This window comes from Myxine glutinosa, chromosome 8 (assembly GCF_964187855.1).
Source record: "Myxine glutinosa chromosome 8, kmMyxGlut1.1, whole genome shotgun sequence".
In the NCBI taxonomy this organism is placed as follows: domain Eukaryota; kingdom Metazoa; phylum Chordata; class Myxini; order Myxiniformes; family Myxinidae; genus Myxine; species Myxine glutinosa.
In genome coordinates this window covers 19196147-19213924 of record NC_136268.1, presented here as the reverse complement: position 1 = coordinate 19213924, position 17778 = coordinate 19196147, and the positions used below count along the sequence as shown (strand labels likewise).

At 46.6% G+C, this 17778-nt stretch overlaps 2 protein-coding genes across 3 annotated transcripts in view; both read left to right on the top strand.

Moving 5' to 3' along the window:
* Positions 1–11329: 11329 nt before the first annotated feature.
* Positions 11330–17778, top strand: part of LOC137419343 (uncharacterized) — a 45198-nt gene continuing 38749 nt past the window's right edge. Inside the window, exons 1-4 of the mRNA XM_078783931.1 lie at positions 11330–11365; positions 12767–12833; positions 13132–13224; positions 16679–16770. Coding sequence (XP_078640057.1) covers positions 11330–11365; positions 12767–12833; positions 13132–13224; positions 16679–16770 — 288 coding nt within the window. The remainder of the gene's footprint in view (positions 11366–12766; positions 12834–13131; positions 13225–16678; positions 16771–17778) is intronic.
* The window catches only part of LOC144893228 (uncharacterized), a 109097-nt gene continuing 104085 nt past the window's right edge, over positions 12767–17778 (top strand). For both annotated transcript variants that reach the window (XR_013624255.1, XM_078782979.1), the window contains exons 1-5: positions 12767–12833; positions 13132–13224; positions 13464–13556; positions 16679–16770; positions 16996–17197. The gene's annotated coding sequence lies outside the window, so the exon portion shown is untranslated. The remainder of the gene's footprint in view (positions 12834–13131; positions 13225–13463; positions 13557–16678; positions 16771–16995; positions 17198–17778) is intronic.

Below are 17778 nucleotides of genomic sequence, written 5' to 3'. Positions count from 1 at the left end.
GTTTAGCTGGCGATAGTCCACGCAGAACCGCGTGGTCCCATCCTTCTTTTTGACCAGCACAACAGGTGACATCCAAGGACTTCCCGAGGGCTCGATCACGCCTGCGTCGAGCATTTTTTCAACCTGCTCGTCAGCTTCCGCCCTCTTGCTCCAAGGGAGCCGTCGGGCGGCCTGACGAATAGGCCGGGCCTCACCGGTGTGGATCTGATGTTTCACCAGGCCCGTACGTCCAATATCCTCGGTGGACAGGGAGAAGAGGTCCAAATGGGACCCAACCAGTTTGTGTAAGGCCTCCCTCTGGGTACCTCCCAACTCTACGCTACTACGATTTACCATCTCGCAAATGGGATCGGGCCAATTCCTACTTCTTATTGAAGGCTCCCCCCGGGGTCGGCTCGGCTGGACGTTCTCGCCCCTCACTGTCGCGACTTCCTCAACTGGGGTGCAGCCAGCTACCCTCGTGCCCCTTACTATAGTGCGTGGTTCTGTACTCATATTTATTACTCGGACGGCCACTACCGGTCCGTCCGTTTTTACAAGAGTGCGGCCCACGATTAAACCCGGTATGGACTGCGCTGCCACCGGTTCGACCAGGCCGCAGGACTCCTGCCATGTTGGGCGAGCTGCCCACCGGGCCGGCACTATCACCTCGGCCCTTGGGGGGATGGTCACGGCCTCGGAAGCCTCCAGCTCCGCTCTCTCGGCCGTGCTCACTCCCCCTAACGGCAGCTCTTCTACTCCCACCTGCAGGATCCCCCGGCACAAGTCGATTTTACAACCGCTGGCAGTCAACAAATCCAACCCTATTAAACATGGGTCGCACACCTCCGCTACCCAAACATCTATCTCCCTCCTTACCGACCCTAACTTGAGGGTCACAGAACCACGCCCTATGATCGGGGCCGTTACCCCGGTAGCAAGTTGCAAACTATAATTTTGCAGGCGCTGGATCTTATCCCAGCCACCTGCGCTCGAATCAAGGACCACAGGGCTGATGATCGTGGCGCTAGCTCCTGTGTCCACTACGGCGTCTACCCCCACGCCGGCAATTTTGCATCTGATTGTCAGGCTACCGGTTCCAATTTGGCCACAATAAATGACCTGTCGCGTCAATGAGGGCTCTCCTCCATCCTCTTCTGCCGAACACCGCCCTATGTGCCCGACACCTTCTAGTTTCCCGGGGTCTGGCAGGGGGGTGTCTGGGGTCGGCTAACCCGCTCCCCCCTGGGCGGAGTTGAGGACCTCAACCGCCGGGGATCATCCCGGCGCGCGGCTCGAGAGTGCCGCGCCAGGTGACCCAGACGGTTGCAGGTATAGCACCTCACCTGATAAGGTGCTTGCCTCCGGAATTCCAAATTTCCCCCCCTGTAGGTCCGAATTGGATTACCCGCTCGTGGTCCACCGCGGGCCACCTCCGGGGCCGCCTGCCATGGTCCAGGTCCCGCCAGGCGCTGGTCCACCAGCCTCCGGACCATGCCCGCCAGGTCAGGACCCACGTCGGGGGCGGGCCCCCTAAGGGGTCCGCCCTCCATCGGGGGTCCCACCTGGCGGACCGCCATTGCGAGACGCTCGCCCCCCCGGGCCAGGGGCCTCGCTGCTTCCCAATGGGCCGCAGCGTCAGCCGCCTGGCTCAGAGTCTGGTGGCGCCACATGGCGAGCTGTTGCCGGAGCTCAATATCCGGGAGGGCCTGGATAAAATGGTCCAGCGCCAGGCTTTCCCGGGAATCCGCTGCCATGCTAGCATGTGTGATCCCCACTGCGCGGCGAATGTCGTGGGCAAGCTCCCCGATGGCTTCCTGGGGCTTGCGCTTTCGCAGCGCGAGCTGAGCTTTAACAAGCTCGCTCTGCTGTTCAATGCCGAATCGATTAATTAGGGCGTCGCGGAGGGCTTGCAGGGTGAGAGCACCCGATGGTAATGCCGTCAGCACCTCCGCCGCCGCGCCGCGCAATGCGGCCACCAGGTGTACTCCACCTTCGTCCTCGCCCCAACCGTTGCCCTTACACACACAGTCGAACTGCGCCAGGTACGCGCGTAGATCACTCTTGCCGTCATACGGCGCGAGTGGGACCTTGTGGGACCACCTCGTATGCGAGTCGTTGCCCGCCTGCCGGACCCCGTGCGTCGCCCCTTGCGGGGTCAGCGCGGGGCCGAACCGGCCGGGCCCCCACAGTACATTACCCCCAAGGGGCTCTCGTGCCTCCCCGGTCCCTCCAACAACTACCCCTGTTGGTGTCGATGCATGGGTCACACCTCCGCAACCCGCTACCCATTCCATACCACCACAACCTTGCTCACCCACACCTCGCACCTCTCGTTCCATACCCTCCGGACCAGCCATACACCTCACTCTTGGCCTCTCACGAACATCCGGGTCTATCTCGACCCCCAAGCTTATTAAATCACCTGGCGCATCATACGCACGACCATATTGGTCACCACTTACACCGGGTCCTCTTTCTCTTCGCTTCTCCTCCATCACCTGCGAATCCCTCATCCGGTTAATGAGCACATCATCACGATCCGAACACAGACTTTGGACCAATTCTTTTACTTCCTCCTTTATCTCTTTCTTATCCTCTCTCCGTCGCTTTTTAATTTCGCTCACCCCTTCTTCCACTTCTTCTAATTTCTGCTTCACCTCCTTCATCTCCTCGTGCGCCCCTTTAAGTTCTTCCTCTAACTCCACTTTATTTTTTTCGATGTGCTCCCGCACCTCCCGCTCTTTAACCTCCATCACCTCTACCACCTTGTCCATTTTCCTCGTCAGGTCCTCATGTACCGTCTTACACTCTTTTTTAATTACCCCTACGTCCTTTTTCATCTCCTTCTGTGTCGATTTTAAACCCTCTATTACCGCTGTGTTCTTCTTTACCTGGTCCCCCAACTCCTTTTGTCCCACTGTCAGTTGTTCTACTCCCAGCGTCAACTCCTCTATACCCCCTTGCAATTTTACAGTCCCCTTTCTCACCTCCTTCTCCATGCGCTCCTTACAGTGCCTCACCTCCTCGCGCACTCCTCCGACCTCCTCACTCACACCTCTTCTGATCTCCTCTCCCATCACTTGCATCTCCTGCCCAGATGCCACCCTCATCTGCTCCATTTCCTCCCTGTGAGCATCCAGTTTGGTTTCTACCCCCATTCTGACCCCCTCTATCTGCTGCCCCATTTGTTTAACTTCCCTTTCCGCTTGGTCCCTCATGTCCCTCAATTTGCCTTCCATCCTGTTTTCTAACCCCTCTAACCCCTTTTGCATCCCTTCCATTTGATTCTCTTGAGCGGCCATTCTGTTTTCTACCCCCATTAACCCATTTTTCACCTCTTTTATTCCGTTGTCTAACCCCTCACCGGTACCCCTCGCTTCGTCCCTCATTGCCCCCATTTGGCCCTCCAATCGCTCACCCTGAGCATCCATCCGGTTCCCCATTACCCCCATTTGGTTTCCCATTACCCCCATTTGGCCCTCCAATCGCTCACTCAATCGCTCAATTTGGCTCCCCATACTCATCTGTACAGCTGCCTGTAGCTGCGCAATGAGGGCCTGCATGTCAATCGGCTGCATGTTAAAGCCCGTTGATACAGCGGGCTCGGCTACCGCGCGCTCTTGCGAGGCGCCATTTTGCGCGCCCGCAACGTCGGGCGCAACGACGCTATTTTGTGCGTCTGCTACCCTCACTGCTTCGCTCTCCTCTTGTCCCTCATTTTGGTCCTGGATCGACCCTGCCTCACTCTCCTCCACCGGACCCCAGCCGACTTGGTCTGCCATAGCGCGACTTTCAAAATTCGGGTTTTTATATTTTGTAAAACACAATCAAATTTCGCCGTTATAATTTCGAGCGCGTAAAACGCGCTCCGGATCGAATCTCACTCCTCGACACCAATTGTTACCCTAATGGTACAATTGGTGTTCCAAAATTTGGGCTAAATGAATTTAGTCCCAGGTCCGAATCCGACACTCCTGACACCAATTGTTACGGACACGACTTAGATGTTATGATGGGCCGAGCGGAATGGCCGCCGTGTTCGCACAAGTTACCCGATTATACTCGAACGTTGGCCGAGTCGCGCTACGCTAGATCAATTGAGGAAAGGACACAGCGGCTGGGTTAAAATGACACGACACCAGGGGTACGGTTCTCAAGACCTCCGGAGGAGGTTATAATATTGCGGAAGGTTAGATTACAAGGATGAGAGAGACAGCATAGAAAGATAGGCACTTAGACACACTTATCTTATTCCCGACAGACCACAGATAAACGGGACAAAACTGACTCACACGGGGATTGATGGCAAGGAGGGGCAGGTATTCGATGGCTCAAGGTGCACCTTGGCTCAGGGGCAAATCGACCCGGTCCGGTCCAAAGATGCGGGGAGGTCGCTCAGCGCTCGGAGGTCGCGACTTGTCTTTCCAAGCTGGGGGCGCATCTGACGTCACGTCCGGTCAGTCGCTGCGTATATCCGGCGGGGAGTGACACGCCCTCGGCTCGTTAGCTCCGCCCCAGATGGAATCGGCCCGCCGCTTCTTATTGGCTGCGGGGGGTTACCGGGCTCCGCCCTTGACGAGGAGCTGACAGCCAGCCCCTTCGTGGTAACCCCGTAACCTGGAGCACATGGGCCATGGCGGCTAACCGAGCCGGAGTGAGGACGCCCACTCCCCGCACCGCGGCCGCGCCGCCCCCGCTGTGGTTGAGGTTGTTGTTGTTCCTTGAGATGATGGGAGGATGCGGAGATGAGGTTGGGGGGAGGTATTGGGAGGTCCTAAACTCACTACTGGTGCCATACAATCACATTCTGGTGCAACGAAGAGTCAGAATTAATGGAAACGAGTCCTTAACTGACATAGACTAAGAATAACTAGCAAGATGTCCGAAAGTTGTCTACGTGGGATGCGGTGGACCTGGGCACGACATTTAATGGGGGAAGAAGGGGAAGGTCGGTTCTACAGAGTGTTGTTTACAGACAATGGGACTAGGGAATGGGGGATTGGGGATAGTTGGGGAGTATTGGGGAAATAGGGGAATATTTACAAGCGGATATGGAGGCCAAATCCCATATCCGCAACAATATATATATATATATATATATATATATATAAATATATATATATATATATATGTTGGAACCCATCTGTGGATCGGTCCCATCGGCCGATGGGTCTGACCCATCTGTGGATGCACGAGAAATGACAATGCAGACCCATCGGCCGATGGGTCTGCGCCATCTGCGGATGTGTTGTTCATCTTGAAGGAATGTGTTGACAGAATGGTGCTCTTCAATCAGGTACACAGTCATTGGAATTACATGTGGTAGGAATTTAACAGAGATGATTTTTAAATGTTTAACAGATTAAACCACATGTCAGGGACTGCTTTATAAACATTTATGACATCAATTGCTTATTTTTAGGTTCAAATAAACATACTCATCCACCATTGATGCATAGGAAACACAGATGGGTTCACCTTCAAGGTGAACAACACATCCGCAGATGGCGCAGACCCATCGGCCGATGGGACCGATCCACAGATGGGTTCCAACATATATACTGAAACGCAAAAGAAACTTACCACCTTTGAAACCTTTAAATATCAACAATAACACTGCGTGTAGTAAATGTGTGAACTTATTTGTGGACAATAGTGTCCTCACTGTCAGACAAAACGGTCACGGATGGTCACTTGAACCTTCAATGGTCACTTCATAGCACAGCTGTTGAACAGCCGTTTTGACTGTCAGTGATTAGCCAAGGGGTACGGGATGATTTTAATGAGCTGCACGTGATGTCTTGATATTGGCTTTAAAAAGGCCAGTGCAAAATGGGCATTTCAATCAACATGCCACGATTGTCAAGGGATAAACGGCAGCGTGCCCTGGGCATGCTGCAAGGCGGACTGAGCTACCGTGAGGTGGCACGTCGCCTTGGCTGTTCACACCAGACGATATCGGCCCTGGTGGACAGAGACACCCTCCACAACTCTGCAGATGACAGACCTCGATCAGGGAGGCCAAGAGTCACCACTGCAAGGCAGGACAGGCAGATGGTCCGAAGTCACCTGCGGGATCGATTCCGTCCAGCATCCCGCACTGCGGCAGAAACTCCGGGGCATGCAAACCATGGATCTCCAATGATACTGCACAAAGACGACTGCATGACTATGGTCTGACTGCCAGAAGACCATACAGAGGCCCCGTGATGATGGCTGCCCATCGCCGCAACCGACAGAGATGGTGCCAGCAGCATCAGCCGTGGACCTTGGCGCAGTGGAACGAGGTCGCTTTCAGCGATGAGTCAAGGTTCTGTGTGGACAGTCCTGATGGGCGTGAGCGTGTCTGGAGAAGAACTGGCGAGCGATATGCCGATTGTTGCGTGCTTCAAGCCAACAGGTGGGGTGGCCCAAGTGTGATGGTGTGGGCCGCCATATCAGGCCGGTACAGGACGCCACTGGTGGTTGTGGATGGGAATCTCAACACCCAGCGGTATGTGGATAACATCCTGCGACCTCATCTGCTGCCATTCCTGCTAGACCACCCAGAACTGAGAACCCTTCAGCATGACAACGCTCGTCCCCATGCTGCTCGCTTTACCACTGCATTTCTCCAAGGCGAGAACATCAACACCATGCAGTGGCCTGCGTTCTCCCCTGACCTGAATCCCATAGAGCACCTGTGGGATGAGCTTGGGAGACGCGTAGTTGGCAGGGCCAGGACATGGGCAGAGCTGCTTCAGACATTGAGGACTGAGTGGGACAGAATCCAGCAGCAATCCATCCAAAGACTGGTAGGCAGTATACGCCGACGATGCACTGCCTGTATCCAAAACAATGGTGGCCACACACGCTATTGAAAGGGGACTGACATTGCACCCTGTGCTGTTCTGTACTGTAGAACAAACTGATGAGATGGTGTATCTTGGTCAAAAACTTGACATGTCATCAATAAAATGCCAATGTTTCAATTATCAATTGTTGGTTTGTTTTATTTTGAACTGTTACAATTTTATTACATTTCAAACAAGTGATGTTTCTTTTGCGTTTTCGGTCTTTTTGAAGTTGGTCAAAATGGTCAAATTTTTTGGTCAAAATGCCCATTTTGCACTGGCCTTTTTAAAGCCAATATCAAGACATCACGTGCAGCTCATTAAAATCATCCCGTACCCCTTGGCTAATCACTGACAGTCAAAACGGCTGTTCAACAGCTGTGCTATGAAGTGACCATTGAAGGTTCAAGTGACCATCCATGACCGTTTTGTCTGACAGTGAGGACACTATTGTCCACAAATAAGTTCACACATTTACTACACGCAGTGTTATTGTTGATATTTAAAGGTTTCAAAGGTGGTAAGTTTCTTTTGCGTTTCAGTATATATATATATATATATATATATATATATATATATATATATATATATATATATATATATATATATATAAGCAAAGATTTGCGGTTGGGAGTATATCCAAATGACTCCATGGTAAGATCTCCAACCTTTAATTGAACAAACAATGACTCAACGTTTCGATTAACAACATGTGAAGCCACACGCCTCCGTTAATCTTCCTCAAGAGTGATAAAATCATCTCAACATCCCCTTACATGCACAGTGGGCGTGGTATATGCAAAGTGGGGTGGGCAATGCTGGACAGCCAATGAAACCGTATCACACCGCTCTCGTGAACAGAGACGTTACCGACCAAATTCAAAAATCAACCGCATATTAACAGTTCAAAATAATCCTGTAAGCAATGCTGGATTATAACGCAAGTGTTGAGAAAATCCGGAACAATCATTACATTTAATCAAAAGTTAAACTTGCAAACAATTAAATTGTAAATTAAATTAAAACTGTAAATATATTAAAGCCAAAAATTTTTAAGACAAAATAAAATTGTCACATTATCAAGATCATCACATGTGGCCCTATGCGGTAAAGGTGAATGCGGGAAGGAGGTTGGTTTTAGGGGGGATAAAATGGGGGGGGGGGACCAGAGGGGGTTGGAAGTGGATGGGGGGGGGTGTGGGAGAGGGGTGGTTTGGAGGGATTGGAGGTGGGAGGGGGCAATTGTCCGAATAAAAACCTTGTGTGATATATTATGTGGACTCGTTGTTCAAAGTACGGAATGCCTGGATCTTCCGAATCTGGATCTTCACCAAAATCTAATCATTTCATCCTTGTCACATACGCTACCTCTCTGCCAGGTTTCGTCCGAATCCGGCCACAACGTTTTTTGAGATACTTGTTCACAAACAGACAGACAGACAGAGGTGAAAACATAACCTCCATCAACCTTTGGTCGCGGAGGTAATAATATTTCCCCGTCTCCCTCACCTCTTTTTGTCTGTTAGTTGCCGGTTAGTTTGTTCCTTTCCTGTTTAGTCCCCGCTTTTCCCCTTCCCATTCTAGCTGTGTTACATTCAGTTTGTCTACAAAATTGTACATACTTTTCTGCAAGTGCATGATGGTCTGTGGACCAATATACAATATAATCAATGTAGATTTTTTAAAAATAGGGGCAATACCCCCATGGCACTCACCTGGTAGAATAAGACAGTATTCTACACTGACTAAAGGTATTTTAAACAGTATCACAGTATTTTAAGCCAATTTCAATGGTTGCTTGGAGACAGGGCAGCATGTACAATCATATACTAAAGTAATCATAAGACTTTAAACAAGCAAACAAAAAAAATACCTATTTTAGGGGGTTAACCCTCCCTCCCCTCCTTCCCTCCATGACTACCTTAGGGCCTGATTTTTTTTTTTTAATTCCGTGAACAAGCTTTGATACATCACGGGTGATGAAGGTTGTGATCAAGTTTCATCGAAATAGTATGTGTAGTTTCAGAGGAAAAAGCAAATTCCTATTTTAGGGGATGGAGGGGTCAAACTTGGATCCACTTTGATCACGGTAGTCCCCCGAAGACCTCGACAAACTTGAGTTGCAGCATCCGAAATATCATTTGTGCCAAGTTTCGTCACAATCACAACAGCAGTTTTGGAGAAGAAGTTGCAAGTGTTTACGGACTGACGGATGGACGACGCGCCATCGCATAGGCTGACCGGAACTACGTTCCAGATGAGCTATAAAAAAAACATGCCAAGAAAGGTGTGCAGTGTCGTGATTTGTGTGCGTGTCTTTGCAGTTGGTGCACAGCCCACCACCTTTGGAAACGGATGCATCCTGTCTGCTGAGTACCGCAGCTCAACCAGGTATCGTATCGAGTTATTTGCATTCAGAAAAAAAGGAAAAAACAGCCATCAGGTTGCACTTTATATCATTTATTCCTTAAAAATAATCTCAAACCCTTTTGACGTTTTCTTTTGCAGGCATAAAATTTCTTTTTGTTTTATTATTTCAGCGCTTTCTCAAGATCGTGTTGAAAATATGTTGATGAGGAAACATTGGCTCCAAAGACGAATACATTTTTTAAGAGAATGTGTCTCCGGTCATTGTGCATTTTCCCGTCGATGAGATAGTTTTCTCCATTTTTGTTCAACCCCGTCCCAAAGACTGCAGCATCGGTGATAAGAACCACTCCACTCTGGCAAAACGCAACTTTGAACTAAAACCGGCAGCCCTGATTCACGACTGTTCATTTGAAGGTACCGTTCATTTCTTACACCCACTCGTACACTCTCTATTGGTTTTTATTCTTTGTTACGTGAATAACCTTCTTTGTTTTTTTTTTGGATACAAGATCGAGGCTCGGGTAAGAATCCAACAAAAATCACAAAAAAAAACTGACACAGAAAACATACAATAAAGGGAGCGGGAGACAAAATTGGCAGAAAGAGGGAAGCACAGAAGTACAACAGCAGAGAATAGGGACAACGGAAGATCAACTCCGTCGGACGGTGGGGGCTTGGGGGGGAGGAAGCATAGAAAGGTGGGGGGGGGGGGGTGGTAAAGGTATAAAACACATGGACACTGCTAGAACTTCCAGGAAAGAAAGAAGTCGGTATTTCAAAAAAAAAGTGGATCTGGGGTGAATAGACGGGGGTAGAAGAGATCAAGGTTTTGGATGGGGGAAGATAAGAGAGGGTGGTGAACAGCTGTTTTAAAGACCTGGAGGGAGGAGTGGGATTCAAGAGAGTGAGGGAGTTTGTTCCAGGGATGGGAGTAACGAGGAATAAAGGAGTGAAGGTGAGAAGAGAGTCTAGATTTTGGCAGTTTAACCATAAGAGGGTTGCTGGCAGATCTTGTGCGACCTGCAGGAATATTTGGGGGACAGAGCACAGAGAGAGCTGGGGGAGCAAGGCCAGATAGGAGTCGGCAGAAGACAGAAAGACCACCAACCTGCCTGCGGTGAGTGACTGAAAGGTCCTCGGAGTCAGCTTCATCGCGGGAGATTCCAATGATTCTGAAAGCTTTGGTTTCAACAGCGTGAAGCCGAGCTAGGTGTGAGGCAGGAGCACCGGCCTAGAGGGGAGAACAGTTTTTCATTGAGCTGCGGATGAAAGCCTTGTATGTGGTGAGGAGCTCAGGTGTGCCAAGGAAGGACTTCACACGATAAAAAGCTAATCATGTGTGTTTGTGGTTTATAATATTTTACAAGCCTGGCTACGCTGCTGTTAGAGTTTGTCTCGTTTTACAGTAACTGCAGACTGCGATGCAATTACATACGTTGATGTTTAAAGTTTCTGTTACATCTTATGGTCAGATGTGTGAGCCACACATGGACAGATGTCAGATGTGGTCAGATGTGTCAGATGTGTGATTATCGAGTTTTTAAAAAATACATCATTGATTCATATTTGGAGTGGAAAACATTTATTTCCCCATTTGCATCATCCTGAGTTTAAAGCCTGTTGGTTTTCATTGTTTTATCCTCTCCGATAATACGTGCATATCTTGTTTATAGCTTCAGTCAGCTAACACCATGCAGTTTTGGTATACCGTCCACCAATCCATTGACGAGCAATTTTTGCAGAGCAACTGAGGCCATCTATTTTACACATACGTATGGATTGGGGCGAGAATGTATGGAGTGGGGCTAGAATTATAAGGTTGCAATAAATAGGAGATGTACTGTTCATAAGGGAACATAAGGTAGGGTAGAGGGTAGAGGAGAAGGGTATCTTCTCTGATATGCAGCACGTTGCTGCGGGTTACATCATTCCTGTAGGTTGGGACAGGGATTTGTATTTTGTTCAGGATGCCGATGATAACGCAAACCTACTCTTCATTGTAAGACACTGTGGGATATTTGCTCAGCATGGCTTTTATATTTACAGCGTGGCTCTTAGATGTTCTGATGTACATCAAAGATATTGCAAACAATGGGGTTCAAAAGTTAACTTCCTGATCTTCTCCTCCAACCTATCCCAAAGCGATGAAATGGTACCAGTGGCGTCGTCAGGAAAACGAGGTGAGATATCCATCCGAACGACTCTGCCATAATTATCCCGTCCTCCAGGTAGCGGGAGATGGGTTTTGCGTGTGTGTGCAGGTTTGCTTGTGCCTCCTGGTTATAACTTTTTTGAAACCATAAATTGAGCATTTGTCATCAAATTTTCAAAAAGCCTTTATTGTGAGATTATGGACAACACTCATTAAAAATAGGAGCACGGGTCCCGAAACTCACATACGTCAGCAGCAATCGCCAATGACGTCATCAAGTTTTGCTGCTGATGCAATGCCCTCTGTCGGTAAGGGCAGGTATTTTTTTGCATTTTCGGCCTGATTTCAACCAGTTAATGAGCGCAGATGTTGATGCTGTCAATGCACCTTCGTTAAGCATCAGATATGAAGGATGAGGTCAAGTTTCATCAAAATCATATGTTTGGTTCAACCGAAAATGACTGAAGTGTTTACAGACTCTGACTTTGGCTTTTGACTTTGGCTTTCACTCACTCTCTGGCTGACTGACTTACCAATGGACTCTGCTCAATCACATAAGCTCACTGGATTGAAGTCCAGGTGAGCTAATTATGTTACATTTTTATTCCGTGGCATGAAGTGAAAAGTGGGCTTAAGCAATTTGTTCAGTTTGTCTGTCTGTCCACAACGTCAGTTTATGATCGAGGAACAAGTTAATCCCAATCGAACGTTATATTTTGAACACGAGTTGCAACATGAATCAGAAACTGAACATGTAATTTAACAGGACTTTGGCTCCGAATTTGTCTTGATCGCTCATGTGCTGAGTGGAGTGAGATCATATTGTCACTCTGCCTGTCTGGCAGTCAAATAGAATTGAAAAGAATTGAATCATCAAACTTACTGTTTTTGAGGATGTCAGAAAGGACACAAACAAGCACAAATAACTAATTAAGGAAGAACATAACTAATATAATATAATAATTAATATATAATATAATAACTAATAACAATAATATTACTCATAATAATATATAATATAATAACTCATATAACTAATAACAAATAACTAACGTGTTAACTAATGTGGTGTGAAAGACGCTGCATCAACGGTGGTAAACTTCCCAAAAAATTCTTCAACTTTTAAAATATTTTTCATCATTTTTGAAAACTTTTACTTTGTTTCAATTGAAAATATATATTTGAACACTGGAGAATACAAATCGCCCTTTTTGCCACTTTCAAAAACCTTTCCTTTGGCAGTAATTGGACAAAATATTACAGCATTTTACATCATCTTGACCAATCCAATTTGCCGCTTACAGCCCATGTCCATGTCCTTTTTTCTCAAGAAAGCATGGCGAAAGTATTCTATGAACTCTCTAGTTGTTTTTAAAGCTGTTGCCAAGAAGGGTGTGCAATGTCGTAATTTGTGTGCGTGTCTCTGCAGTTGGTGCACAGCCCACCACCTTTGGAAACGGATGCATCCTGTCTGCTGAGTACCCCAGCTCAACCAGGTATGGTATCGAGTTATTTGCATTCAGAAAAAAAGGAAAAAACAGGCATCAGGTTGCACTTTGTGTCATTTATTCCTTAAAAATAATCTCAAACTCTTTTGAAGTTTTCTTTTGCAGGCCTAAAATTTCTCTGTTTTCTCATTTCAACGCTTTCTCAAGATCGTATTGAAAATATGTTGATGAGGAAACATTGGATCCAAAGACGAATACATTTTTTAAGAGAATGTGTCTCTGGTCGCTGTGCAATTTCCCGTCGATGACATAGTTTTCTCCATTTTTGTTCAACCCCGTCCCAAAGACTGCAACATCGGTGACATGAACCACTCCAATCTGGCAAAATCCAACTTGAAACTCAAAGCAGCAGCCCTGATTCACGACAGTTCAGCTGGAGGTACTGTTCATTTCTGACACCCACTCGTACACTCTCTATTGGTTTTTATTCTTTGTTACGTGCATTACTTTTTTTCTTCTTTTTTTTGTTTACAAGATTGTATTGAAAATATGTTGATGGATGAGGAAACATTGGCTCCAAAGGCGAACACATTTTTTAAGAGAATGTGTCTCTGGTCGCTGTGCAATTTCCCGTCGATGACATAGTTTTCTCCATTTTTGTTCAACCCCGTCCCAAAGACTGCAACATCGGTGTTATAAACCACTCCACTCCGGCAAAATCCAACTTTACACTCAAACCGGCAGCCCTGATCCACAACTGTTCCTCTGGAGGTACCGTTCATTTCTTACACCCACTTGTACACTCTCTATTGGTTTCTATTCTTTCTTTCGTGAATGACATTATCACAATTTTTATTGTTAATTTATCTAAGGCTTACATGGAGGAGTTCGTATTACACATATTTCACTGGTGTGCACACTCATTTTAAGCTGTCTAGCCTGGGTTTGAATTTTTTTCTTTCTTGGTATACAAGATTGAGGCTCGTGTAAGAGCTAACATTAATGACAAAAAAAACAAACGGACACATACAGTCACTTGAAAAATTAAGTACACCCCATGTACAGTTTTGGCTTTTTCAACATATTTCAACACACTGCTATTTGATCTTCATTTCAACAATATTGATAGATAAAGGTGATATAATATAACAAATATCATGAAACATTTCCATTTTGTCGTCCATTGTATAATTTAAATAAACATAAATGCAAATTTCGCATGTGGAAAAAGTAAGTACACCCTTGGCTCTAATAGGTGGTATTGCCCCCTTTGGCAGAAACAACCTCAAGTAGGCGTTTCTTATAACTGTCTACCAGTCTCTGACATCGACTCGGATAAATTTTTGCCCACTCCTCCATGCACAATTCTTTCAGCTGTGCGATGTTTGAGGGGTTTCTTGCATGCACAGCTCGTTTCAAATCCCCCCACAACATATCGATGGGATTTAGATCCGGGCTTTGACTTGGCCATTCCAGAACCCTCCATTTCTTTCTTTTCAGCCATTCCTTGGTGGATTTACTGGTATGCTTAGGGTCATTGTCATGTTGCAAGGTCCACCTTTGGTTGAGCTTCAACTCTCCAACAGATGGCCTCACATTATCCTCAGGCACCCTCTGGTACAATGAAGAATTCATAGTGGATTCTATTATGGTGAGCTGCCCAGGCCCTGATGCAGCAAAGCTGCTCCAAACCATAATATTTCCACCACCATGCTTTACAGTTGGTATCAGGTTCTTGTGGTCAAATGCTGTCTTTGGTTTTCGCCAAACATGTCTTCTGGTACTGTGGCCAAATAGCTCTACCTTTGACTCATCTGTCCAGAGCACATTGTTCCAGAAGTGCTGGTCTTTGCCTAGGTGTTCATTGGCAAACTTTAGTCTTGCCCTGATGTTCTTTCTGGACAGCAAAGGTTTCCTCCTGGCACACCTCCCATGTAGATCAAATTTGTGCAGCCTCTTTCTAATGGTAGACTCGTGCACTTTGACATCAACAGTGGCAAGAGCTACCTGTAGGTCCCGTGATGACATTCTGGGGGTTCTTAGAGACTTCTTTCAGCATCTTGCGGTCTGCTCTCGGGCTGAATTTGCTGGGGCGGCCTGGCCTGAACAAGTTGGCAGTTGTTTGGAATCTTCTCCACTTGTCGATGATCTTCCGGACAGTCGAACGATTGATTTCAAATTGTTTAGAGATCTTTTTAAATCCCTTCCCAGACTCGTAGGAATATATAACCTTCTTTCTGAAGGCCTCAGAGAGCTCTTTTGATCTAGGCATGGTGATGCCGCACACTTCAACAACAAAGAGCAAACCAAACTAAATGTCTGAGGTTTAAATAAGACAGGTTCCTCCAAGATCCTCTCTAACGATGTTCTAATCATTTGCACCTGAGCTGGTGCACCTGATTCTAATTTTAGGTATTTGAAGTCGTGATAAATGTAGGGGTGTACTTACTTTTTCCACATGCGAAATTTGCATTCATGTTTATTTAAATCATACAATGGACTACAAAATGTAAATGTTTCATGATATTTGTTATATTATATCACCTTTATCTATCAATATTGTAGAAATGAAGATCAAATAGCTGTATGTTGAAATGTGTTGAAAAAGTCAAAACTTTACATGGGGTCTACTTACTTTTTTATGTGACTGTAAGACGAAATAAAGGGAGTGGGAGACAAGATGGGGAAAGACGGGGAAGCACACAAGTACAACATTTGAGAGCAGGGACATCGGGAGATCTGTGGGAGGGAGAGGGCTTGGAGAGAGGAGGCATGGGAAGGGGGTGGAGTGTGAAACACACATGGACAGAGCTCGGACTTGCAGGAAAGAAGTTTGTATTTCATTAAAGTGGATCTGGGGTGAATTAACTGGGGTAGAAAAGATCAAGGTTTTGGATGGGGGAAGATAAGAGATGGTGGTGAACAGCTGTTTTGAAGACCTGGAGGGAGGAGTGGGATTGAAGAGAGTGAGAGAGTTTGTTCCAGAGGTGGGAGAAAAGAGCAATGAAAGAGTGAAGTTGAGCAGAGAGTCTTGATTTTGGCAGTTTCACCAGAAGAGGGTTGCTGGCAGATCTTGTGCGACCTGGAGGAGTATTTTGGGGGACAGAGCACAGACAGGGCTGGGGTGGGGGGGGGGCTCGGCCAGATAGGAGTCGGTAGAAGACAGAAAGACCACCAATTTCGACCCAGCTATGAAATGGCATTTTGGCGTTTCATGGGCAGGACGATACATCAATGTGTGTGCCGGCCCTTGGATGGACATTGAACTGGCATCACATCTGCCACCATTTATTGGTTGACATTGAAGATCCCGCAGTGTCCTTCGCGAAGAGTAGGCGAGCTATTGCACCCTCAGGCAATGATGCTGCCCTGCAGCCTTGGGTTGCATACAAACGAAGATCACTGGGAGGATGGAGAGATCGGTGTTTTTGCCTTGGATGACATTACAGGGGTGAGTGTGAAAAATAAAAAATGCATTTGGGATTTGGCCCCCCGCTCAAAGGATCACGAGCGATGTTCTTGGATGGGAACACCACACACATCGGTTTATTTGGATTATTTTGAACATTATGCTATTCGGCAAGTCACAATGTGTGCTGAAAGGGTTGTCTGCTTTTTGAGTTGTTCCACTCATACATACATAATTAGATCACATGACTGTGTGTAGATGACCTCATAAGGGACATTTGCACAATTCTTTACAGAATATTTCACCTTTAAAACACTGGAATGCAGATAAATGTTTTTTTTCTTAAAGCAAAACATTGTCTGATTTTTGCATTACAAATGTGTTGTTTAGTCATGCGGTGCATGCCCGTCTGCTAGACAAGATATAGCTGGCTGTTGCTCTTCTTTTAAGTGGTTATTTTACCTCAACTCACCCCTGCAAACAGGTGGTCGTCATCCGATGAGAGCAAATAAAAACATCCAGCAAGATGACTCTGGGTCCATCATGCCTGTGCCACTAAAGTTGGTGGATTACTTTGTACGTACTTACATCATCTTTGCCATCCACTTTGCCTTCACTCATTACATACCTGCCTGACTCAAAGGAACCAAGCAAACCGATTACTGTGCAAACCAGACCGCTCTACGTACATACACTGCATTCTTATATTTATGATGTACATGATGGTGATTTTTTTTTACTAATCCAAACTCTGATCTCCATCCATCATTATTTCCACCATGATCCCCACAACCTCTAAAGGCACATCCATCCTCCATCTACATGCAGCGCGTATCATCTTTGACCTTTCCTAGAAGCCCATGGTATTCACTGATCCAACGCTCACGACAGCAAGTGATGCTGCCAACGTGGCTGTTTCTGTACCAACTGTGACGTCCGACCGCAGAACTACATCACATCATGTCTTTCGCCGACTTCTACTCCACTTTCCTTGCATTATTTGGTCTGTGACACTTACTAGGTTCTCCTCCTTCATCATCACACATGCCCACACGGCCACATCACCTCAACCTTTTCCTCATCCCTTCTATCATTCATTGTAAAATAGGGAAAGATGATATGATTGATGGTTGGGATTACTCAAAGATAATCACTGCTATGATTTCTGGAGGAATGTAGACTCTACACTGTTTTGATACCTCACCAAACTGGCATACAGTTCCTCTGCACTGGCAGCTGTAATCATAAGGTTATCTGCAAACAACAATTCCAATGGCAAGCCTCTTCTTGCATGTGCATACAGTACATGGATTACTTCAATAAAGAGTACAGCAGATAGATGACAAAATTGTGCCTTTGATGATAAAACCAAGCCACTTGGCATGATGTAAGGAATATTAAATATATCCCGAGGGAATATTGTTGGCTATTGGGCCATTGCACATTTGTCCTGTGGCAGCCATTGTGGTGAAACTGATTGAAACCATAAACATAATGACACAAGCAATCCTGCTTCAAACTGTATACATCACGTTCATTCGATCTGAAAAATACCAAACAAAAAAGGCATTTTACATTAGGTCA